Here is a 26399-nt window from a genome sequence, read left to right as displayed (position 1 = left end):
ATTCCTTCATATCTCACTTGCATGTCTTTATACCGAAGCTTGGGATGTCTTGTTGTTCCCTCTGATAGCTTCCCGTATAGCATGTCCTTGTGTGTGCATGCATCTTCCAGTCTACTCAGATGGCCCAGCCAGCGCAGTCATCTTTGCTTGAGCAGGGCTGTCACAGTTGGTAAATTTGCCCTTTGAAGAGCCTCTGTATTGGTGACTTAATCCTGCCATTTGGTGTTGAGTATGCGGCATAAACGACATAGGTGGAAACTGTTTAACCTTTTCTCCTGCTGTGCATAAGTTGTCCATGTTTCCACACCATACATGAGAGTGCTGAGGACACAAGCTTGGTACACAAGCATTTTGGTTGTTCCATGCTCTTTTAGTTAGTCTGCTAAAGGTGGTGGCAGTCTTTCCAATGCAAACATTTAGCAGCCTGCATTTCATGCAGGTAGCCTCATTGAATGCAGCAAGCCTGGTTATTCTATAGCTGCACATAGGATCAGCTATAGCTGAGCTTCGTTTAGGAAGGAGAGAATGAGCTGAGCCCAGTCAGGAGTCTGTTCTATAACAAAATCCATGTTATGTAATATTCCATTGAGAAGCACGCCCATTTCAGATAATAACTGAACCTTTTCAAGAAGCCGACTTTTGTTGGTGAGATCTGGCTTTTTCAAAGTTGTAATATGAACTGCCTTGTCTGGTCTCTGGGAACCAGCTTTATTGCCCTCGACCGATGGCTCCCTTTGGCTTCAGTCTATCAGCCCCATGGGTTTGTGTGAGAGTTTTAAACCATAGACTGACAAAGAGATGGTAAAGGGCAAATGACACCATCCAGACATGAGAACAGAATAAATAAATACAGAAAAAGACCATTTTCAGTTTCCCATTCATCTGAATGATAGTCTGCAATACTGTACTACATCTGCTACCATGGGAAGCTGTGTGAAGGCGTAAATCAGCAGCACTCCCAAGGGGATCCCCCACATGTGAGAGCACTGCTGCCTTCTTCTAAGGTCCAGGGTCAGACTGCTAGGACAGTAGTTTCCCAAGGAAAGTAAGTAAGTGCTTGAGTTTCCCTGCAAGACAGTGGGTAGGAGGATGGAAGGAACCAGCTCTGTAATATGCATCCTGCCTTTAGGCATCCATATTAGACTTTATTATAATTAGAATAAGTGACTGAGATAATGCTTCATTATCTGTTCCCTGTAGACTACCTCTTGCTCAGGGCTGGATTGTTGCATCCTAGGACTGCTCATGTGAGTAAGGGTTAGCAGGATTACACTCACAGTCATGCTCATCCAATCCTCAGGAGTGCAATCGGAATAGTAAAGTAGGAAAAAACAAAAACTATTTTAAAGCCTTCCAGATTCTCACTGGAGGCATTTTATAGACTGCTGAGGTAGAGAAGTGTTAAGGATCACGTCATTTGCCGATTTCAACATGCACTTTGTTTAGGCTGTTCAGCTGCTGTGTGGTATTCATCCAAACCGCACATTGCTGACTTCTCTTTGGTTTTGAAGGCTTTTTCTTTGCGGTCCATGAAATGCTTTTCAGAAATAGAAAAGCCATTCATGAATTAATGAGGAGTTAAAGAAAAGTCTGGGTAATGATCTCATATCTATAGAAATGAGCTCAGTCCCATGTCAGCTGCTGGTAATAACCAACACACAGCTGTTTCCTTACCAGCACTCCCTTATTTGAAATGTAAAAGTTTTGCATATTATTTTTAGCAGTCAGACGCTAAGTCTGGTACTGGCTGAGGGAGGGACTAGAAGTCTGATAAATCTTTTCCATCTATGACCCCAGTAGGTTTGACCCTGCCTGGCCAAGACTAGAATTGATGAGTGTCCTGCAGTCCCCATCATTCCCACACTCATGGTGTCTTGTCTCTCCCATATAATGTCTCACTTAGCACCTGCATTCTCTAGTAAGGATTCTGTTACGCCCCTGAGGACCAAATCAGCAAAACCTGTTCTCTCTCTCAGCTACTGTAAGTGACATGAGGGACACCCTGCCCCAGGAACTCTGTAGTAGTGCTGGCCCTGGCTCGTCCAGAAACCGAGGGCCAGATTGACATAGGATCTGCACACATGCAGACTTGGAGAAGGGCCCCCTGCAGCAGAAAGTCGGCCGTGTGGGAGGTTGTGGAAGGCATGATGTGCTCATAGTCTCCTCTCTGCTGAGGGCCATGCAGCCAGACAGCTAAGCCCCCAGAGTGATTGATGCCGGCTAGGGAAAGAACGTGCCCAAAGAAGTTTATGCAGCACATCTCCACTGCAGCTTCCACCTGCAGGGCTTGTGTAATATCTGCATGGAGATTAAAGCAGCCCTTCCGTGGAAGAACTCACTTCCGCTGAGTGCCCTTCTCCAGGTTGAATCCCCACTCTGGATTCCCTTCGCCAGCAGAAGTAAGTTTAGCCTGAACCCAAGAGTCACAGAACCACAGCAAGCAAACCTGGAGAAAGACAGGTCATCCATTCCATCCTTCTGCCAGTTTAGGGTTGCTCCTTCGGGGATGTTTTCTATATTTTGGCAGTGCTAGTAGTGGTTCAGTCTTGTTTAAAATGGAGTTTGTCTGACTTTCTTTAAGACTATTCCCCAGTTAAAATTCTAGCTTCCCATGTGGCAGCATTAGACCCATCCTCTATCTAATGGGTTTTCCAACCTTGTTGATGTTCTGAACATTGTAAAAATAAGATTAACACAAGTACTGCAACAGAAACCAAATGTTGGCTTTAGTTTTCCTTCATTTGGGGCCAGCTATTTGAAATGGCCTCTGGATTTGGGTGCTAATGTTTTTTATGCACTTACTTTTTGCCTTTTAATTCTCAGGTGGGAAAAATTCCATTGTGGGTACACAAATGTATTTGCACATACAAAGCGGGTAGATTGGTGAGTTAGGTGCTGGGTTCTGAGTTCTTTCAACTCCTTTTGAAGTGAATGGAAATGAAGGGTGCTCAGTGATACCCCAGCTACTCACTCTGTGCATGCAAACACTTTGTGCACCCTTGTTCACGTTTTGCACTATCTAAAAAGTAAGCACCAAAATACAAGTATGCAAATTTGAAGGATGGTTGAAACACCTTCAAGTATTTTGTCCTTAAGATGCAATTTTATTCTAAAAAAAAATTACTTCAAAATCATTAGATCTACTCCTCGTGTATATTCATGATAATAGATGCTTACTTCAGTGGGAAAATATATATTTTTATTACTTTTCATTCTCTGTGTATTGCAGAGCCAGCACAACTATGGGTGAATGAGCTGGATTATTTTCTGTCTGTCACATAATCAACAGGTTTATTAATGATATTTTAGCTGCAGGGCCAGATTCTGCCTTCCCTTATTCCTGTGCAAACTCAGTGTCTTCAGTGTGGTTGTATGTGTGTAATCAAGAGCAGAATTAGGTTGGCACAATTTGTTACACTGGATAATGTACAAGTCCTCTCTACCCCCCCAAGCAAACAAAAAAACACCTCTTCCCAACAACAACAAAAACCTAGCTTGTCTCTCAGATTCCAGATGAAATCTTTTTGCCAGAAGCTGGGAATGTGCGACAGAGGATGGATCACTTGATGATTACCTGTTCTGTTCATTCCCTCTGGGGCACTGGCATGGGCCACTGTCGGAAGACAGGATACTGAGCTAGATGGACCTTTGGTCTGACCCAGTAGGGCCTTTCTTATGTTCTTATGGTAAACTGAATGAGTGATCTGCATATTTTGAAACAATACAGATAAATGATAAAAACAGCAGTGAGATGTTGCAGGTTTATTGTGTTTCAAAATGTATATCTTTAAGTCAGTAGTCAATTTAACTGGCAGGAAACAGTTTCCTGACTGTTTTAGAACCTAAAGAGTTCTAAAATTAGTCTTTAAGACCCTTCCTGGCTCTGAAGTCAGTTCACTTAAGATTCATAAGCATATGTTTTACCTTTGTAAATGAGATATGACAGAATATTACAGCAAAATATTTTAAATCATAGTTTTATATTCTGATTGGCGTCTGGTTCTGGGGTGTTGTTTCTTGTTCAGGTGTATTAATCTGGCAACAACTAATTTATTATTTCTTATGATGAAGTGTGCTTTGGATTCTCTCTAGTAAAAACGTGTAAGGGATACAATAAATGTGGAAAGTTAGCATTCTGAATCCGAGCGGCAAGTTTCTCTTCACGATGTATCGTAGCTAAGGCAGGAACTCACAACACTGGGGACCAGTTTTGACATTGGTGCAAAACTCAAGAGCATGTACAAATCTCAGTAATCCATATTGATGTGTATCCTGAGTGAGGGTAAGCCCTTAGAGGTTATTGGTGGAGGTAACGCAGATTGATCTTGCAGAGTTGAGGCAGCATGCCCCGCCAAACATTGTTATTAAAAAGAGATTGCTGAGCCTCACTTGCACTGAGCACGTGCTGGGTGTAGTTAAGTGAGGGAAGGCAAAGATGGCTTATGCCTCCCCGGTCCTGGAGCTGCCCTTATTGACACTGTGTAGAGCAATTCCCTAGGGACCATTCCTTTTTTTGGGGAGAGGCTGAGAGCATCACTCTGAGGCCCTGCTCCCTTCCACCTGCAGCCAGGCACAACACCCCAGCTCCTCTCCCCCTGCCCACCCTGTGTGGCAGTGGGCATGTGTGTACCAACAGAGGCTGGTGTAAGAGCAACATAGCAAGCCTTCCCCCAGTCCCGGAGTCCCCCGCACCAGGACAATCCTTGCTTTGCTTCGCTGACTGCACAGAGATCTTGGTAGGGCAGAGGATCTGGCCCATAGCATGGAAATTGGGGGTTGCAAACTCACCTTAGTGGGGGCAGGAAGGATGCAAACAAGTCACGGTTCTGCTCTATCATAAAAAGAATCGTGTGTTTTCATTTAAATATTCATCACTGAATGAATTGAACCACACTATAGCAGTTCAGGAAAGAATTACCTCTTACAACACATCCGTGTTTTGCTAAGAAACTCTGTGCCTTGCATAGTTCTGGCCTGCAATACATCTGTCCTGATCTGCTTCACTTTGAGGAAGGAGAATGGCTTTGAGCTTCTAACTTCATCCCCTCCATCACATTAGCTTTGTGTGTGTGCGTATGTTTGGTTTTGTGACACTATTGACACAATATCCCAGTCTTCTCTGATCAGGTGGAAATAAAGGGAAACCAAAACCAGTCACCCATGAAATGACAAGTCAAAGGAAAGAAAAATAAACAAAAGCAGGGCTTTTGCAACTTCCCATTCATCTCAATAGGACTCTGCACTACTACATTTCTCCCACCATGTGGAGCTATCTGAGGTTATAAATTAGCAACACTGGCATGGGGTCCTCTCTCACCTGATGCCAAAATGGCATTTCCCAACAGTGAGCAAGCACAGCTGGTCTTCTAGTGTGCTCTTGGATCCAGAGGAGAGCTAAATAGGAAAGAAGTTTCTTCAGGTAAGCAAGTGCCCAAGTCTCACTCTGTAATGTTGTGGGCAGGAGACTGGAAGACCCAGCTCTTCAGTGTGCTTCCTGTTTCCCTTATTGGGCTTTAGGGAAGAGATGTTACACCATTAGGATAATCTTTTGGGGTTACCCTTCAGTGACTTTCCCCCTCCTTGAGCTTTCTCTTCTTCAGGGGTGATGGCTTTGTCACCATGGCTGCCTTTGTCAGACCATTGGACCCCTAATATGAATATTGCTTGTGGCTCATTAACTAGGGTGTGACCGCTTTATATACCCAGTATTAAAATAAACCACATATACTGAGACTTACTACTGTAGATGCTGGCTATTTCATCTTAGCATATTTCAAGAGTGTTCTAAAATAGCTGTTTCACAGTCTAGTAGTGAAGGCTGAGAGCATATAAAACTGTGTATATAAACCTGACCTGTCAAGGTATGCTTCAGGCTAGTTTACAGCAGGGTGTAAGTTTTGTTGCAAATTACTTAGATTCTCTACTACTGTATGTTAGAGGCCCCGGACCTAAGACTAGCTATGCACAGAAGCAATGTGATCATTGTCTATATAAATACGTGCTAGAGTGATTGCTAGAGAAATCTGAATAATTATGTGAAAATTATTGGAATAAATTGTTCAAATGTTATTTGCCAGATCTAGTACTTATTGTACAGGGATAAGGTATTTGCATGTTAGTTGTATTAGGGCTATTAATTCTTTCTTCTAAATGAGGGTAGATGCCATAGCAATGTTGTTTGTTCTACTGTAATTGAATATAGAATCATCTGCAGGAACATGTGACTCTTGCTGTTATTACTATTTATTTAGAGTAATAACTAGGAACGCCAATCAAGGATCAGGCTCCGTTGTGCTGGTGTGTGCACCACAAGTATCAAGGAAGACCGTCTGTGCCCCAGAAAGCTCACAATATAAACACCAGACAGGACAAACTGGATAGGGATAAGCTGGGAGGATTAGGGAACAGAAAAACGAACAGTTCAGAAGAAAAAAAGAAGTCACGTCTTACCACTTGCCTGTTTGCACAGGATTTAGCCATAACTTTTTTAAAAGACACTGTCAGTCTGTTTCACTCCTTGCATTGATATTGCTTAAAACAAGGCAAATCCAAGCCGGTACCTTGTACATATTACGAAATATGCATTAATAGTTTCCAGTTAATGCTTGGTTCCTTGGCATTGTTTGGCTGGAGTCGCTAAAGACTCAAAACGATTATTTTTTAAATGTTAGTTGGTCTGTGTTTGATCTTACACTGGTATAACTCAGGAGTAATGGGGTCACACCTATGTAACAGTGATGGAGAGCAGAATCAAGCTCATGTTTTCAATATTTAAACAGCTGCCTGCGATACTTCATCGGATGACATTCCTCTAAGGACAGTCAATTGTGGCCTTAAAAAAAAATGATTGAGAAGCCATTCAATTACAAAGTATAGTTCAGAATTATGGTACTGCAAGGACATTGTAAAGAGAGGGGCCAATCATAATTTTGCCCTGCTTGAGAAACTGCAGTTTCTCATTCCCTAAAGTTTTTTTTTATATGTCAGTTCTCAACATCCCTGAAGTAATCTGCAGTCACTCATCACACTTTGGAAAAACTGGTGACAGCAACTGAAGATAATTAACTGAGTCTCCTGGAGTCTCACTTTTTCAGAGGGATCTAGGCTCTTACTTCAGATATGCTGTTTCCATATTCCATGTGGAGCTGAACTCCTGAGATAAGTCTCCACCTAATGAGAAGCAAAAAAAGTTTGGAATTTTGTCTCATCTCTCCTCTTAAAGCAGGCAAATTTCAAAGGCCATTCACTTCCATTTCATCGTTATCTGTCTCTCTGAGTCAGGAAAACTGTCTCCAAACTGTCATTTTCTGAGATTATTTATCACAGATCAGATTTATGTATCTCCTTGCATCCCAAGATGGATTCTTCCCATCTTGGTGCAGAGATGACCTTGTTATTTGGGTTAAAACTAAAACACCCTCTAAAGAGGGTGATATTCATCACCAAGGGAGATTTCTTCTCCCTGCATTTCTCTTGCACACAGAATGGGTCTCCTTATAGTCGAGAGGCTGGTTTTCAGACATTGCAAGTTATGGGGGAGTGAGTAAGGAGATGGAGCAGAGGACAGGAATTTATAACAGCTAATACAGATCACACAGGGAGGCTACAGTACTGACATGTTGCATGACAGGCATGTTGCATGTCAGTCAAATGTACATAGGCACCTGTTAGAGTAGGTCACACCAGAACTCACTGAGATTGTAGGGCTTCCTTTATATCACCACTGACCTCCATGTGCTGACAGTGTCTCCTCTCAGGAATGAGACCAAAGCTCTGTCCGAGTCTCTGTTCATGAAGTTGTTATTTTTGGGCAACCTGCTTTCTTTTCCTGCTCCCAAGAGCAGAGATGCATTCATTCCCAGGGATGTGCAGACGGCAGGTGTATCCCCCAAATAACCCCATTATAGTTGCATTTAAATGTGATACTGTTCAAACAAAAAAACCCCAAAGAAAAGCATTGAAACCACCTCAGCTAGGCAAGGGCATAAAACCCAGTGCTAATATGGTCTGGAAAACGTACATTCCGTCAGCCTCATAGATTCATAGGATTTAAGGCCAGAAGGGACCATTGTGATCATCTAGTCTGACTTCCTGCATAGCACAGGCCACAGGACTTCTCTGAATCTCTAGTGTGACATGGCAAATCCATGACACTGATATTTTTATGCCATATGTTACCTCATCGACTCTGAAGCCTATTGGGTTTGCTTGTAGCTTATGCAGTATTAATACTCCTTTGTTTATTCTCAGTTGTTGGCCATCTGAATCAGTCAGTGTGAGCAAGCACCTCTTTAGTCCCCTTTGTATGGATCTCTACAAGAGATCGGGTTTTAGCAAGCGCTTTCTCTCTCTCCTGTTATTGGCTGCCTCTGCTTTCAGTCATAAGAGCGGCCATTACAAAATAATAGGGAAAACTCTTTCCTAAATAAACCTTGCAGGCTAAGACTTGACTACTTCATTGGTGTCCTAGGACTTCATTTGGGCAGAGGGAGAAAGTTATCTTCAGCAATAGAATCAGATTAACTTTGGTTTTGGCTTTTTGGTGCTTTTTGCAAAGATAAAATAAGATGACCTTGGAATATCCTAACGTTTTCTTTCAAAGGAATCATAACTTTTACTTCATGTTTGATCAGTTGGAAGAAGATCAAAGTAATCTTCTTTAAAAATTGCTGCTTTAAATGTTTGTCCATGATCAGCACCTTGTAGGACGTGATTTATAGAAATGAAAAGCAATGGCAGAACTCTTTATTTCCACTTCGATACTTCACGGTGCACAGCCACAGGACTGTAGTTTTCAATTCATTTTGATCAGTGGTGTCACTTAACCTTGGAAGGAGTAAAATCCCACATAGCAGGAAAAGTAAGCAGCCGTTTCTCTCCACTCCCATATTTCCTGAATAAGTCTGCCACAGCATTTCAAATATTTTTCTCCTGTCTGTCAGTTAAGAATATTTAACATGAAAATTCCAGTTGGATGCAATATCTGGAAGAGGAAAGGACTGGAACAGTTTACAGGGTGCAGTGATACAGATTAGACCTATTGTAAAGAATTCTTATCTCTTTGTGTAAAGGGTATAGAAACAGATGCTGATATGCAGTCTGAAAAAACAGGAACTCTAAAGGGTTAAAGACAATAACAGAAAAGGTGGAAATGGCAAAGGTGCTTAATGACTTCTTTGTTTCGGTTTCCACCATGAAGTTGGTGGCGATTGAACGTCTAACACAGTGAATGCCAGTGAACATGAGGTAGGATCAGAGCCTGAAATAGAGAAAGAACAAGTCAAAAATTACTTAGACAAGTTAGATGTCTTCAAATCACTGGGGCCTGATGAAATGCATCCTGGAATACTCAAGGAAGAGATATCTGAGCCATTAGCGATTATCTTTGAAAAGTCATGGAAGATGGGAGACATTCCAGAAAACTGGAAAAGGGCAAATGTAGTGCCCATCTATAAAAAGGGAAATAAGGATGACCTGGGGAATTATAGACCAGTCAGCTTAACTTCTGTACCTGGAAAGATAATGAAGCAAATAATTAAGAAATCAATTTGCAAACACCTAGAAGATAATGAGGTGATAAGTAACAGTCAGCATGGATTTGTCAAGAACAGATTGTGTCAAACCAACCTGATAGCTTTCTTTGACAGGGTAACAAGCCTTGTGGATGGTGGGGGAGTGGTAAATGTGGTATATCTTGACTTTAGTAAGGCTTTTGGTACTGTCTTGCATGACCTTCTCATAAACAAACTAGGGAAATACAACCTAGATGGAGCTACTATAAGGTGGGTGCATAACTGGTTGGAAAATCATTCCAAGAGAGTAGTTATCAGTGGTTCAGTCATGCTGGAAGGGCATAATGAGTGGGGTCCCACAGGGATCAGTTCTGGGTCCAGTTCTGTTCAATATCGTCATCAATGATTTAGATAATGGCATAGAAAATACACTTATAAAGTTTGTGAACGATACTAAGCTGGGAGGGGTTGTAAGTGCTTTGGGGGATAGGATTAAAATTCAAAATGATCTGGACAAATTGGAGAAATGGTCTGAAGTAAATAGGATGAAATTCAATAAGGACAAATGCAAAGTACTCCATTTAGGAAGGAACAATCAGTTGCACACATACAAAATGGGAAATGACTGCCTAGGAAGGAGTACTGCGGAAAGGGATCTGGGGGTCATAGTGGATCACAAGCTAAATGAGAGTCAACAGTGTAACAGTGTTGCAAAAAAAGCAAACATCATTCTGGGATGTATTAGCAGGAGACTTGTAAGCAAGCCATGAGAAGTAATTCTTCTGCTCTACTTCGCGCTGATTAGGCTTCAACTGGAGTATTGTGTCCACATTTCAGGAAAGATGTGGACAAATTGGAAAGAATTCAGAGAAGAGCAACAAAAATGATTAAAGGTCTAGAAAACATGACCTATGAGGGAAGATTAAAAAAATTGGCGTTGTTTCATCTGGAGAAGAGAAGACTGAGGGGGGGGGACATAATAACAGTTTTCAAGTACATAAAAGGTTATTACAAGGAGGAGGGAGAAAAATTGTTCTTCTTAACCTCTGAGGATAGGACAAGAAGCAATGGGCTTAAATTTCAACAAGGGTGGTTTAGGTTGTACATTATGTGACGGGGCAAGGCCATATGGCTATAGAAAAGTAGTGGGAGATAAATATATTAGCTCCAGGCTAAACAAATCCCTGGTACCAGGATAAGTGAAATGGCAGCTTCTTCAGGTCAATTAAGACACCTGGGGTCAATTAAGAACTTTCCAGAAGGCAGGGAGAAGGCTGGGTTGATTGGGATACCTGAAGCCAATCAGGGGCTGGCTGAAACTAGTTAAAAGCCTCCCAGTTAGTCAGGTGGGTGTGCATGTCAGGAGCTGTGGGAGGAAGTTGCGCTGTTGGAGAGGCTGAGTAGTACACACCATATCAGGCACAAGGAAGGAGGCCCTGAGGTAAGGGTGAAGTGGAGCTTGAGGAAATGAGGGCTGCTGTGGGGGAAGTAGCCCAGGGAATTGTACATGTCATGTTTCTAAAAGGTCAGCTACCAGAGCTTATACTATTAGGGTCCCTGGCCTGGAGCCTGGAGTAGAGGGTGGGCCCAGGCTCCCCCCCACCTTTGCCCCTTGATTAATCACTGAGACTGGGAGACAACAGAGACTGTGCAAGGAAGGATAACTTCTCCTCACATCCCTCGCTGGCTTCTGATGAAAATGGCTCAGTAGACTTGACCCTTGTCTCCAGAGAGAGAAGGGTTATGTGGAGGGTCACAGTGAGCCTCTGAGGCTAGCAAAAATCTGCCAGGAAACACGGGACCCATGGAGGCAAGGACAGAGCTTTGTCACAATTAGGAAAAACTTCCCAACTGTGAGGATGGTTAAGCACTGGAATAAATTGCCTAGGAAGGTTGTGGAATCTCCATCATTGGGGATTTTTAAAAGCAGGTTGGACAAACACCTGTCAGGGATGGTCTAGATAATACATAGTCCTGCCTTGAGTGCAGGGGACTGGACTAGCTGACCTCTCAAGGTCATTTCCAGTTCTATGATTCTATGGCCCTTTGTATGCCCCCTTCCTCATTTTTAAAAAGTAAACTATGACCAAGGCTCTAAGTAAATCATCTTAGACTAAAAGAGTATCCAAGTATTACTTTTCTGGCTGCATTGTGTCTGAATCCTGCATGTGAAACTGTAGATTTGTTTTATGGTTCGTTCTCAAGGATGAATTAAAGCAGCAACGCTATTAAATTTGGAGAGCAAAGCTATTTCCTCTGCCTGCTGCAAGAAAGATTAAATATTTCATATATGCCTAATGTTCACTGTACCAGGTTCATGTTGTTTTATTGCTTCCTCGAACATCATAACTAACAGTGCAAATGAACTCTTAGTTCCTTAGAAATGGTTCAAAATACTGTGTACAAAACTAGTGCCTTCAAATAAAAAATGGAAAAATAATGTATGATAAAGTCAGATTTACAGTGTATTACGGTAAATGTTTACACTGCATAATTTTTCCAGTAACTATTGTACAGTTTTCCACACTTTGTCATTCTCACACTGTAACTAAACAAGTTTATAAACCTGTATTGAATTTCCCATCGCCACAAGCACACATTTTAAGACGCAAACAGGCCAACAGACGTCACTAGTATTGTTGAACTACTCTTTCTACATAATGGGGGGAGGGATAGCTCAGTGGTTCGAACATTGGCCTGCTAAACCCAGCATTGTGAGCTCAATCCTTGAGGGGGCCATTTAGGATTCTGTGGCAAAAATTGGGGATTGGTCCTGCTTTGAGCAGGGGGTTGGACTAGATGACCTCCTGAGGTCCCTTCCAACCCTGATATTCTATGTCATGTTACAGAACTGTTAGGCTGTAACTTGCTGTCATATCAAGCCTTACGCTGTCTTATCTGACTCCAGGGCTAGTAGCCTACATTTCTTTTTTGCTGTTGAAGAAAGCAAGTGACGTTTTCTGGTATCTTTTAAGGGCCAAATATTTGGCTGTGCCAATGTGCAGCAGCTAAGCATCTGACCATATGTTTTCAAATGTTCTAATTTGAACTGGGTTACTCTCTACTCTCCTGGATTTGTCTTTGAGTATTGTGGTGGGTGACATTACGGTTTCATGGTTTATTGATCACAAATCGTAATGCCAAGAGATAAATAGAAGATGTTTATCACATCTACTTTTTATTACTTGGAATACCTTGTAACAGTGTTCCTGGGACTTTCTGTTATAGTTGAAAGCCTGTAGTCTCCAAAAAAACACAGTCATTGCATTTGGGATAAAGGATTTGCTTATGTTTTTGGGGTAAATGAAAGTCCATGTCTGGTTTCCCTTGCTGTCCTGCTTCGGTTTTGTCTAACACCCTTCTGTAGTGGAACAGACAACACAAAATGTTGGCAACAAAGACAAGGAATTACCTTGGCAGTCCCTTGACATTTTATTCTGATCATCATCTGATTAAAAAAAAATTGGCTGTATATACACATACCTGCTACTGAGAAGGCAGTTGGACAATGAGGGAGGGGGAGATGGTCTGCCACAAAAACGTTAATACAAAAGAAAGTGTTTATTAATGGTACTTCTACTGGGTGTGTGTGGGTTAGGATTGCATTAATATGCGCTGCTTTCCTAGCAGTAGGCCCAGAAGAAAACGCCCTAGGCCTGGGTTTGCTTACGCACGGCTTTATACTGGTATACCTCCACTGACGGCAGAGGGGACACTCCTCATTCTCACTCTTGTAAGTGAGAGAAAAACTGGGGTCCTGTGTTTCCCAAAGCAAGTCTGTCCCCTCATTTGTTTTCTTAGCTCAAACATGAGCTGGAAAAGCACTGAACATTGAGCATGGACATTGAAGTGTGCACCCCAGGAACGCTGATTTGCTTAAATGTATCCAACATGCTCCAAACAGGCAGCTTTTGAACTGGAGCAGGCTCTGTATACCGGCCTGATACATTCCTCACCCCACAACGTAGCACCTCTGTTTCCCTATGTTCCCATTCCTGCACTTGTCCATTCTTATTCTTTTTCTGTATCGTGCATAGACTGGACAGCAACCCACACTTGATTCCTGATCTCTGAAATGCCAACAGATAGTGCCTTGGAGATCTAGGTTCTACAGAGTTTTGCTGCTTGCCCCAAAAGCTAGATGGGAAACCAAAACCCTCTGTTAGTATACATAAGAGGTTTTGCTCAAACTGGAGTTGCCTTGATGAGAGAGCTTTTCCCAAATGGCTTTCTTGGTCAATTAATTCTACAGGAGTTCAGGTCCCAGATTGGCACAAGTGCCTCCAAGCTGTCAGTGTTTCCTTTCCTTCAGCAGCCATGACCCCACTCCTAGAATACTTGGCAGAGGAAGGATCTATAGATTAAGTCCTAAGTAATTGTCAAGCAGCAAGAGCATAGGCTGGGTGCCAAGTAAAATCCTTTACAAGAGTATTCGCTGCAAGCTCTTTGAAGATGAGACTTACTACCTTCAAGTGCTGTGTAAAAAGTGGCTGTGTGTCAATGAATAATTCATCTGGCTCGTCTTTCCTAAGGATGTACTGTCCCCACCGTTACATTATGGATAATGTGTGGAGACTAGGGGCAGATCCTATGAACATTTACCCCAGCTGGGGATCTGCCCTAACTCTTTCTCGCCTGTGTGGGTTGCTCAGAGTTTCATCTAATGAATACCACCATTGCTTTCTAGCTCATTTGCCACTCACTGTATGAGCCATTTGGTGACAGCAGAAAACTAAAGCTGCTGTTGAAATGACTCCTCAACCACTGATCTCAACACTGCTTTCAGGATTCTCATGCCTAAGTTCAGAACACTAGGAATTGTCAGAGCCCAATCCACCATTTGCCCACTTCAATTATTGTTTGGGCTGCACAAGAAATGCAGGATCGGGCCCTTGGGCGGTTTGTCCCCTGCGGGTTGCTGTGGCCGATAGCATGGCTATTATTCCTGTCCTGTGTGAGCCATGTAGGTTGATGGCTTTTTATAGGTGATGTGCCTAGTGTGGCAAATGGCCAACGCCACTGTGGTGGTGCCCGAGGTTTTCCTTGGTGTGATGGTCAGGGAGCTGCCCCTTGCCCCTATTCTTGGGCATCGATGGCTCCGGTAGTGACTGAGGCAGGTTTTTTTTAAATAGGTCTCTGGCAGGGCCTTAATTGGCTCCAAGTGCTCCAATTAACCTATCGTATCCTATCCTCAGTCAACAGGGAATAAGGCCCTGATCATCCTGGGGCTTATATACCTCCCATCTATCGCTCTCTTGCTGCCCTCTGGTCCTGCTGAATCACATTAGAGACCACAATAACACATATGTAGGATAACTAGTTTACGCATCTGACTGCAGATGTGTCGCTCTGAGCTGCTGCCTTTTCATTTTATAAAGACCAGTGGCCTAACCCTGTTACTGTTACTCACACGAGAGAGGATTTCAGGATCAAGCCATCCACAAGTGCCTATACTTTTTAGGAATCCGTCCCCTGGTGCTTAGTAAATTGTAACAAATCATCATGGTTTTCCTTGCATGACAAATCCTTTTTTTTTAAGGATGTAGGATGCCATTTTGTGACTTTTGTATTCTTAGCACTCAGAGCCGTCCCTTGGGTGGGGCAAATCGGGGCGACCGCTCCGGGCCCTGTGCTTTGGGGGGCCCTGCAGGCAGGTGCGATTGGCAGGCACAGTTGGTCCTGGAAGAGATGGATCCATCACTTCTGCCCTGGGCCCCACACCCTCCTAGGGACGGCCCTGTTAGCACTCCAAGCTCAGAAAGAGAACCCTAGTTTTACTTCTAGTTAATATACTACAACTACAGGTGGGGAAACAATCCCTGCTATTGCAGAAAGAAAACAATGAGCAAGCGGAACGGAGAGTTGTAAAATGCTCAAAGTCCATGCTATCAACTGAAGCGATGACGTGGGTGGAGTTTAAAGTATTCATCTGTAAGGTGCTGGGCCCAGATCTTTGACTGGGGTTCCTAGGTGCAACCTTAATACAAATAATAGACAGTAACAGTAAAACCTTTTCCGCCATCATAATGAAATTGCCATGGATTTACCCGCTGTAAGTGGGAGCATAATTTAAAGAATGACACCTGTTTGCTAAGAAAAAGAGACTGGACAGAGTTACTCTGACTTTCTCTTTTCATTTAATAATTGCTCTCAGCATGTCGTAACTACAGTAACAAATCAAGTGCTTGATACAGAGGGAGACCACAACTAGTTATGTGGTGATACACTTACAATTTAGGATTAGACTGAAATGCTCTATGCTCTAGTTCCACTGTGCTTCTCCCTCTGCCACCCTTCTCTGTGTACCCTGGAGACGTATTCTCAGGCAGAAGCAGTGCACAGATTGTGTGTGTTACTGTGTGAAAGTCTGTGGACCTGATTTTCCTCCTGACTTACACCACCGTACGGCACTGGCAATGTAGGAGTAAAAGTGGTGGAGATGAGAGAAGAAGCAGGCTTAGAAGAGAGAAAAAGGCTTTGTTTAGAATGGTATTTGCCACTTCCTTTTAGTTGTCAAGGCTAAATGGGATGAGGAAATTCCTCTGGGTCACATTCTGACCTGCTTTTAGGCACAACTCAGTTTCAATGGGAACTTCTGTGTGAAAATGGAGGGCAAAATATGGTTCTTTAGATGGTAATTGCTGGGTTGCAGGGAAGCTGGTGGGAGTTATTCCTTTGACTTCAGTGGGGCCAGGAATTGGTTATAGGAAAAGCCATAATAGCCACCATTCTTCTTTCTTTATTATTTAAAATATATTTGTATTTTCTTTCTATTATTAAAATAAAACAAAGCATGCATAGGCACCATTTTGATGTTGTTGAAAGTGGTGATAATGATGGCCAGGCTGTAGAAATTTTGCAGTAATACTGTGTTTACTAACTCAACGCTCTCTAGGTTATCACTCCACTTTCCATGCTAATTGTGGTTGGCCCTTCACAGGTGCACATGGAGGGAGAGTGCCAAGAGGTTTTCTCCCCTCTACTCCACATCCAGACTAGGGATGTAGAAGGTTAGCCGGTAAGCATGAGGCTTACTGTTAACCGGACCTTAACCATTAACCCCTATGGCTGGCCACACTGGGCCAGCCAGCAGGACCATGGCCAGGACCCCGCCGGGCTGGAGTGGCCCCCGTTGGGTGGGCCGGCGGGACCCCAGCCCTGGCCACGCCGGTGGGCTGGAGTTGTCCTGGCTGTGCCAGGCTGGAGTGGCCCCAACCTCAGCGGGTTCCCAGTCCCTGCCCCTCTGCGCTGGCCTACCACCAGAGCGACAACAGTTAATGCTTAACCGGTTAAACGATATAATTTTAATTGTTTAACTGGTTAACTTTTTAAACTCATATTTACATCCCTAAGCCAGACCACCCCTTTGCATACCTGCTCAGGTACCAGCTGCAATGCAGGAGGGACAGAGAACCACTGCTCCATGGTAGAGCTAGCATTAGCCTTTACAAAGTAACATTAGGAACATGGCCCCTTCCCCTCAGCAGAACTGGTTAGGCATTGGTGGTGTGCGTACATGCACCCATGTGCACACACACAGAGAGCGTTCTAAAGGAAGGGTGTCCAGGTGCAATCTGGTGGTCCAGTGTGGCCTGAACCCCTGTAACCCAGAGGAAGGATAAAGCTGTTAGTTTGGGGTTTTTTGCTGGTGCACTTAAACAACAAGCGATTTCTGTTCTTCTCAAGGAAGATACAGGTATAGGCAAATAGCACATGTCATGTTTGTGTGGCTTCATTTTTATCTTCTAAAATTTACATAAATGTATCATATATGCTAACTAGGTGCAGTCCCTTGTTCCTAGAAAGGTTTCCATTGAGACCTCTAGTGTCACTAAATTTGGACAATCCAGCCTGAAGGGTTTTAAGAGTTGTGCATGATTTTGAACACGTGACTCCCACTGATTTCAGTGGAAACAGCATGGCTAAAACCATGTGTGCCACTTAAAGAATGTTGGGTCCAATCCTGAGGTTGCTTGCGAAGCTGCATAAGGGCCTAAGGCAGCAGTAACATTCTGTTCCTCTTGTGTGGGGGGCCAGATCTGTGGAGAATCCTGGAAGGAGGAATCCACACCAGCACGCAAGGGAAATGATTTCTGCTGTGAAATCTCTGCAGGATAATGTGAGGGGAGAAGGCAAGCGCTTGACTCACACTTGGTGGTTCACATACTAAGAAGCTGTGTGGCCAAAATTACACGAGGACAGGCATCCCTGGACTTAACAATATCTTCAGAATATGGGTAGATTGTCTGGTGCTGCAGCTTCTCATACCTAGCAGTATCAGTTGCAGGTTGGCTGCACGGGATCCTTAGTGCTAAAGCATGTGTTGGATAGGAGGATCCTTTCCCCTAGTCCCTCTGTAGGTAAAGGCTTTGCTTGCTGTCTTAAGATTGGCCCCTGAGGGAGCAGTCTGCTTTCCTTACTGAAAAGGGCAATCCACACATAGTAAAACTACAAATGTGTCATCAGCAAAAGCGATTTAGTAGTGTATTAGCAGTTCATCTGTTTTTTCCTGCCATAACAGGAGAAATACAGAATTCCACAAAGGGATGAAGAGAGGATGGTAGGATAGAGAAAGAATGAAATAAATAAATATTTATTTAGATCACAATGGGAACAGTATCCATAGTGCCTTATAAGAAGCTGGTTACTAAAAAGACTTTAAAATAAAAAAAAAAACAAAAAAACAAAGCACACAATAGACAACTGTGGAAACTGGTGGGGTTTTTTCTTCTGTTAACAAAGCTGTACAAATGAAGATTTTATATACTAGTTCTGCACACGGTAAAGCATTGATTTACTTAATTTGTACACTCCTTTATTTTGTATAAACATATCAGTATTTTTACTTTAGAGTCACACTGTGTCGTAGTTTACAATGTTTATTTTAAATACATACAGGATTATGTCTCGCTGATTTAATTTAAGGTGCAATTTATCAAAACCTACCGTAAGGATTATTTTCTTCTCAGTTTTCTTTGGCACATTTCCCGGTTTACGTAACTACAAAAGGGTAGGATTGAATTTACTATCTAACAATCCAGGAACCTGAATATTTTTGACAGCATGTAAATGCAATTTTATGTTTACTATAAGCTTATTTAAGAAAAAGAGACTCTTGGGTATAAATTTCAATTTGCCTTGCAAGTCAGATGGTTGACACAACATAGATGTGCAAGGCAAACAGTTTGTTCTTAACAGCGATTCCTTCCTCCGGGGAATGATGTTGCACCATGGAAATATCATATCCAGCATTGTATAGAATGCTTGACATTATGGAATGTGTTTATGAAGAAGCCTATGGTAATGTTGTCACTTTGTATAACAAGTCACTAGAACATATGGGTTCCTTAGTCCAGATACTTTGATAAGATAGGGCTTGGCACTGAAATGGTGGGGCCTAGGGCTTTTGCAGCTGCAAAATTACACATGCTCAACCAATAAATTAAACCAAGGAGCAAACAAACCAACCTCATCTACACTTGATATTATGTCCTTTTTCCGAACAGAAAAGATTTGGAAGTCACCCTATGAGTAGCTATTTTCATCTTCCTGATCTCCGCCTGCCCTGCAGCTGAGAAATACTAGGCTAAAATAAAAAATGGACAATACCAAAGCTGTCTTCTTGCTACTTCCCATGGAGATGTTTTAATAAACTATCAAAGTGGACCTAAGTTGGCAGAGAGTTTCACTTTGCAATAATTTATTCAAGTATAAGAAGAGCAAACCTGTAGCAATTTGCTTTATCCGCAGAGTTCAGTTCTGCTCTCTGGTGGAATTCATGGGGCGGGGAAAATCAACTACATAACATTAGAAGCTTTTCCTTGACCAAGAACGTCCAACATCCATAATGATTAAAGTAAAAGCAACGTAAAACCTCATAAACGTTAAAACACTTATTGCAGAACCCTTAAGGCCTGTTTTCTTTCTAAAACTGTTTGCCCCATGTGTTGTTCAACCTAGCTGCAGAAATGAACAATTTGGCACATTATCAAGTTACAGTAGGTGTTTTATATGCAGTGTCATTTGTAAAAATGTGAAAGGCAAAAATATTAACAAGAATTCCATACACTGAGTGGTAGAATGGAAGAGAGGTGTGAAACACTGCAGTTTGCCCGAGAGAAGCACATTTGCTTCATTTCACTGGCCTGGTTCTAACATCCAGTTTATGAGCTAGATGATTCCAAACAGGCATTCCAAAGCCTCATCCATCTTACATGATTAAAAAATGACATATTTTACAACTTGTCTTAATGCCTTCTCATCAACTTGTCCACAGGGACCAAATGCTGCGAATCCAAACAGTGGGGGGCGGGGGGGGACGGGACTGAAGTCTGTGTATTAAATATACTCAAGTTTGTTATTAGCTTTTTCTTAATTATCCTTCAGTGTCAGTGGAACTGTAGGCTTCAGAACTGTGATGTCTGGGTGAATGATATGGTGTCAGATTTATCTACGGCAAAACCTCCATTGACGTAGGATTTCTTGGTCTCCGGTTCATCATTATCGAGTATTGTTGTTTCCAAGGCAAAAGGATTGACTATGTTGACTTCAGACGAGACATCCATTTGCTCTAGTTCTCTTTTGGAGAGCTTCTCCACAATCCCTGCACCAAAAGCATCTCCAAGGACGTTTATCATTGTTCTGAACCGGTCCCTATGGAGTAAAAATGTTGTGTTAGACAGGCCAGGATTTCTGGTTCCATTGTGCTTTCTTAGAAACCGTATGTTATTTAAATACAAATATTTTTTAGTAATCAGTTTAAAATTAAACTATACTATAGACACTGAGCCAGATGCTATACTCGTGTCATTCTAGTGGGTTTACTCTGGATTTTCACTGGTGTAGGAACTCAGAGCAGAATTTTTTCACTCTTTCCTCTAGGCAATATTATTTGTAAAAACATGGAATTATTGGTACTAAAAAGGGATTTTTTAGAAACAGTAACATTACATGTCTGTTATGGCAGAAGTTATCGGGTGGTGATGTTACATGTAATTTTACCAACAGAGCTAGGCAAATAAGTGATTTTTTTTTTATTCTCTGTCCTGTTTCCACCCCTGCCCCTTCCCCCAACCCCCCCCAAAAAAAAGAAAAGAAAAGAAGATCAGTTCAGGTCAAACTACATATAAATATTGTGAAACATTTTGGCAAATTGAAAAAGTCCACTGTCTCTCATATTGACAATGAAAAGGCAGTGGGGCAGGGAAAGTGAGTGAGAATGCCTCTATACCTGGTTAGAATGCTACTAGAATGTGGGAGACCGAAGTTGAAGTTCCTGCTCCAATGACTGTTTATAAACAGAAGAACAGTTTCATCAGGAGAGATGCCTTTATCTAAGGGCCAGGACACTATCTTGCAGTTTGGGTGACCTCAGGCCAAGGGGGGAGTTGTAACCAGGCCTCTCAAATCCCAGGTGAGTGCCCTACCAACCGGGCTAAAAGTTATAAGAGAAGCCACTGCTGCAATGTATCAGAGTCCTGAAAAGCCTTTTTGTGGGGAGAGTGGTCAGTACTATTTAGTGAATTGACACAGTTTGTGGTTGGCCAAAACTGTGGTTTTTTGGGAGGGAAACTATTCCTCCAAAATGTTTTGCCCAGCTCTACTTACAAGTTCTTTTTCATGTGAGCACTGTCCAGTCTTTGAAGGAATGCTATGCTGTTGCTTGTTTTATTATGAAGGAAGCTGTGGCGACTAGCTGGAGAGTTTGCTCTCTGCTTTAATCATTCCAACTGGAATCAATTTTCATTGCAGAGTTGCTCCCTGGGAAGTGGGCATTGGTATTTTGGCTGAGATTCCAGAAAGAGGGGATTGCCTGTGTGCTGTTTGTCTATCTCTGTCTAAAAACAGGTGTCTGAAGTGTACACAAAACAAACTACACGAAGAAATAGCTGGACACCAGGTCACTGGTTTCCCCTCCAATGGGAAACTGACCAGAAAGGCCCCAAATTTGCTAAATAAATAAATAATAATGCTACCACTTGGCAGAGGAGTGACAATACTTTGCCATGTAGCGTAGTTTGAAATTTGGGGCCAGATGTAAATTGGCATGGAACTGGGACAGACAATGTGAAAACTAGTGTGTCTGTTGTTTGTTCCCCATGCTGCCAGCCCTTGGAGACTGAAGACTTTCCTTCTATGTAACCTCTGCATGGCTGAGGCTTTGAGGGATGTTGATGCCAGTGCCTGGGGTGGAGGCAAGAAGCTTTTCAAAATGGCCACAATAGTGCCTCTGGTGGTAATACCTGCACAAATGTTTATTCATGGTGGTTTTGTGCTTATTCTTGCAAATAAAAAGTCACTCAAATGTTCCCAAATACAAAGGGATTGCAAACACCAGGAAAGTGTATCAATGTTTTACTTAAATACTCTTGTATAGCATGTATCACATGACAAAGCGCCTGAGTTAACCCTGCAGTGAAGATGTATCCCTAGAGGTGGAGCTGTGCTGGGAGCAGGAAGGGAGAGGAGCAGTGGTAGCTGAAGGCATTACGCTAACATAGTGTAGGTGGAATGCTTCTGGGAAATGGGGGAGCACACTGAAGAGCATTAGCTTTTGAAAGACAGGCTCAGGTCCTCAGCTGGTGTAAGATAGCATAGCACCAAAGTCAGTAGAGTTATGCGATATACACCAGCTGAGGCTGTGACCTATAGCATGTGCTCCCGCAGTAAATCCTTCCAGGTGGGGTGGTGTGGGGAGGCCTGGCTGCTAACTCAATCCACTCAGAAACACAGCCCTTTGCTGCCAGCTGGCTAGCAACTCTCCACTTGGGGAGCACACCTGGAAAATTCTGGCTGCCTTCTGCACAGGAACGCTCCCCAAGCCCTGTCCTGCAGTAAACCCATGCTGAACCCCATCTGAACACACTAGTGGAAAAATCAGCCTGACGTTAATTACATTTTTAAAAATGAATTGATCTATTTAAGATGATTGAATCACAAATATTTTGTCTGGCACAGACTCATTGCAGAGCTAGGTACTGCAGAAGCAGCTGCCTCTTCTCTGCTATGCAGGTGCAATCATTAGTCATTATCATTAGAGCTTTGCTGATAAAGGGATTTTACTTGATGGATCCAGTTTTGTGGCTGTTATTTGTACTAAAACTGACTGTTGCTCAAGAGTGTTAGGAAATCAAATTTCATATAAATGTGCATATAAATGTCAGATTTCAGAATCCAAAGTTCAAGGGAGGAAAGAACCTGCATAAGACACACAACAGTAATTTAAAAAGAGGTGGAATATTACCAGTTTACAGGCACTGTGCGGTAAAGTTAACTGGCTGTAAATATCAGCACACAGGTTAAAAGCACTTTTGTGATTATACTGAATCCTTAGGAACAGCCCATCTTTTCTTGTGCATGATGCTCTCTCCTTTAGAGTCTCTTCCTTTCAAGTAATTTCACATTGCTGATGTTAACTAGAAAATCACAGGTCCTGGTTTAACAACTATGGCAACAACAAACTTCTTTAGGGGATTTCAGAGTACGAAGGTATGGTCTTGAAAATCTGCCCTATGAAATATATGGTATGTAGTACTATACAGGTTTTATGGTTCCTGAGTTTGGACTGGTCACATTACTGCTATGGACAGACATCTAAAGAGCATCTTTAGCACTGAAAAATCTTTCTATTTAAGGGCATGGCACTTCCTATAGGAGGGTTTTCTGGTAAAAGCATTCTGACCTCTTCCGAACATTTTTCATGTAAACAAAGGTGGGTTGTGTGAGTTGTCCTAGATTGGCTCCCCATTGTGGGTTGGATGCATCTGTCCCTATCATCAGATAAAGGGTAGACTGAGAGAACAATATATCAAAGAAAAGACTGAGTAGCATGACGAAGACAAAAACTTGCCGAGATGCTGTAACTCTGTGCATCCTTTCCCTATAATTTCTGAGTAACATCAGTCTGACTTGATGAATTGCCATATTGAGATAAAAAAGAAAGGTGGTCCCTAACTGCAGGTAGAGGTGGAAGAAACTGCTTTCACCCCCTAAAAGTACTGGATCAGAACTTCCAAGGAAAATATCAGCATGGCTGCTTGGAAGCCAAAAATGATGAAAGGGCTAAAGAGCTAAACAGTATTGCTTCCCAGTGCTTCCCTTTGAGCCTGTTGCACAAAACAGCAGTAACCAGAAGTGCTGGTTTTACATCTTCATCTGGCTAGGAGACTTTGCACTTACCTTTTGAATGAGGACACAGCCACAGGGGCCCATAATTTTATCATCACAAGACTTGATGATTTCAACATGCTGTACCTTGGACTGACCCTGAAGGCCATCCAATCTATTTATCTATACACCATCTATTCTGGTGGGCAGAGAGCCCACAGTCACAGCCTAGTCGATGCAGTTGTCTTTTACCTATATGAAAACTGGGAAAATCCAAGTTACCTAGCAGTGGTTCTTGTGTCCTCCAGTTCCCCAAGAGTGGCATTTGTTTTGTCATTAGATTAGAGCTGTCCGCAGGAAGATTTGACTTTGTTTGTTTGCATTTATTGAGAAAGTCCCAATATCTGGCACCAAGAGCACCACCCAACGTGAGACAATGAGACGATGGAACATTCTACACTGTTCTCAGAAAGAGTTCAGACATATCTTAACCTCAGTGTTTTCTGGCCCTTGAGTCTTCCTTGTTGTCTCTTCTGGAGAAGATCAGTCACCAAAAGTTTCAATTATGTGCCAAGTTCCTTGGAGCTTTTAAAATCAAGGCACTGAAACTCAATAGCATGGTATATGACTGAGCTTTACTGATCATTTTGACACTGCATGAGTATCCTCATGACACTGACTAAACTCCCACACCGAATCTACAGCCATCAGGGAGAGAGGATAAAGAGATGGCCATGAGTCATCAGGTAAGAGGAAGAGGATGCCACAGCCTCCCTCATCCACTCTTCCGTTTCTGATTCAGAGCTGTTGTCACTCAGATTAATAGATTCCGTTACTTGGTCACTTCCTGGAGATTCTGCTCCCTTCTTGGGACATTTGGGGAAAAGAAAGAACATTGCATCACCCCAAGATCAGTCCACAAAGGACAGAGTTGGTGTTCATAGCCTTGTGAATCTAGCAGGAGATATCTCACACTCACACAAGAGAAGGCATTTGTTCTCAAATTGTCAAGGCGGTGCCTGACCACAAAGCCCTTTTTGACTTGTTGTTGCTTATGAACACCCAAACAGCAGTAACCAGAAGTGCTGGTTTTACATCTTCATCTGGCTAGGAGACTTTGCACTTACCTTTTGAATGAAGACACAGCCACAGGGGCCCATAATTTTATCATCACAAGACTTGATGATTTCAACATGCTGTACACCTTGGACTGACCCTGAAGGCCATCCAGAAGCTACAGCTGGTTCAACATGCAATGGCTTGCCTGCTACGCTGACACGAGCATATCCATTCTATGCTCCACATGCTATACGAGCTACTTGCTTAATACTAGATCCGTTTCATTGTTCTGGACCTTATCAGTAAAACCCTAAATAGGCTAGGGCTCTTATTATCCAAGAACCTGCCACTCTCTCCATACCCCTCTATGGCAAGCACTGAAGATGACAGAGACCAGGTTCTATCATGTGGGGGAGTCAATGTTCTTAGTTGGTGGGCCCTTAACTGTGGAATTCACTTCTTCAGAGGCCAGGCTGAAATGGAGTCCTGTGACCTTTTGAAAATGTGTGAGACTTGTACTTTTTGATAAACCTTCCTCTAAGAAAGAGCGTCCCCTGTTGGGAGGTCTAGGAGATACATCAACAAGGAAATGGCATCAGTCAATTGGTGAGGGGATGAGAGTTTTGTTCATTGAGGGGAGCTTTGTATGTCTACATTTAATTTAATGTGACCCTGACACTTCAGAAACGTACATAATAAAAAAACCAAATTACAATCGGACTGCCCTGTTCATTTGTTTTCTGTGGCTCAATGAAGATGGCATAGACCATCAGTGGTTCTTCCTCACTTGTATGCCTATGTCTAGACTAGGACATAGATTGTGTATAAAAACATGAGCTAAGTTGTGTTTTTAAATTATACTACTTTCCTAGTCTAGACAAGGCCTTATGGAGGGGATTTCACTGTTCCCCCATCTGTTAGCCCACTTTGCAGATACTGATATACAACTTCAGAGAGTCTCGGGCAACATTAAGGCAGCTGACAGTGAATAAGACCCTGGAGAGACTTTGTCTGTCTGTTTTGGGAATACAGGAATAGAAATGCTCATCCTGTTGTAACTCTGACAGCCATCAGCTGTCTGACCATGACACACAGGAGGAACGGATGGCTGTACAAAGTGGATGGCTCACAGATCAGAGATTTTTCCTGCCATGGTTTTCTTTTTTTAAGAGTAATAGTCAAACTTTGCACCTATAGGTCTTTAAGCCTCTTGCAAAGTGGGTAGCACCACTATCTCCATATGACAGATAGGGAAACTGAGGCACAGAGCGGCTGCTCTGCTCCAAGTAACACTGTACATCCATCACAGTCAGGACCCAGGATCATACTCCAGTCTCCTACTCCAGTACCTCATTATGTTGCTTCCCTGGGGCTTGGGTGTCTCGTCCTTAATCAGAGGATATTTTCTCCTCCATCAGTCCAGCACCTGGGGCCATTAGGGGTACCCCAAAATAACCAAGTGGGCAAGACCAAAACTTTTGAGACCTTTCTTCCTGGAGAGAGGTCTGTGAATAAACAAACCTCTAGAATCAGTGGAAAAGGCACATGACAAGCCCCCAGGAGATCTTTATCTCTCCTCTGGAAAAATGGCTTAACAGGATCAGGAAAGTTTTGATGAACTGGAAAGGGGGAATCAAGGTGGGAGGGCAGTGGGGGGGGGGCATGTCCATGTTGATCTTTCAGAGTGGAGAGCAGCTCATGCAGAAAAGAACTTGCCACTGC

The 26399-nt window shown here is 42.7% G+C and overlaps 2 protein-coding genes and 1 long non-coding RNA gene across 9 annotated transcripts in view; 2 read left to right on the top strand and 1 right to left on the bottom strand.

Moving 5' to 3' along the window:
* The window catches only part of SPATA6L (spermatogenesis associated 6 like), a 202599-nt gene that overhangs the window by 43220 nt on the left and 132980 nt on the right, over positions 1 to 26399 (top strand). The gene's annotated exons all lie outside the window — the stretch shown is intronic.
* LOC142072208 (uncharacterized) overlaps positions 1 to 26399 on the top strand; it is a 630664-nt gene that overhangs the window by 552431 nt on the left and 51834 nt on the right. The gene's annotated exons all lie outside the window — the stretch shown is intronic.
* Positions 18090 to 26399, bottom strand: part of SLC1A1 (solute carrier family 1 member 1) — a 74381-nt gene continuing 66071 nt past the window's right edge. The window contains exon 12 of the mRNA XM_048850514.2: positions 18090 to 20165. Within this exon, the coding sequence (XP_048706471.1) occupies positions 19919 to 20165 (247 nt within the window). The 3' untranslated portion in view covers positions 18090 to 19918. The remainder of the gene's footprint in view (positions 20166 to 26399) is intronic.

This window comes from Caretta caretta, chromosome 5, assembly GCF_965140235.1.
Source record: "Caretta caretta isolate rCarCar2 chromosome 5, rCarCar1.hap1, whole genome shotgun sequence".
Taxonomy (NCBI): Eukaryota; Metazoa; Chordata; order Testudines; family Cheloniidae; genus Caretta; species Caretta caretta.
Note: the sequence above shows the minus strand (reverse complement) of the source record. Positions and strands in the feature narration are given on the sequence as shown.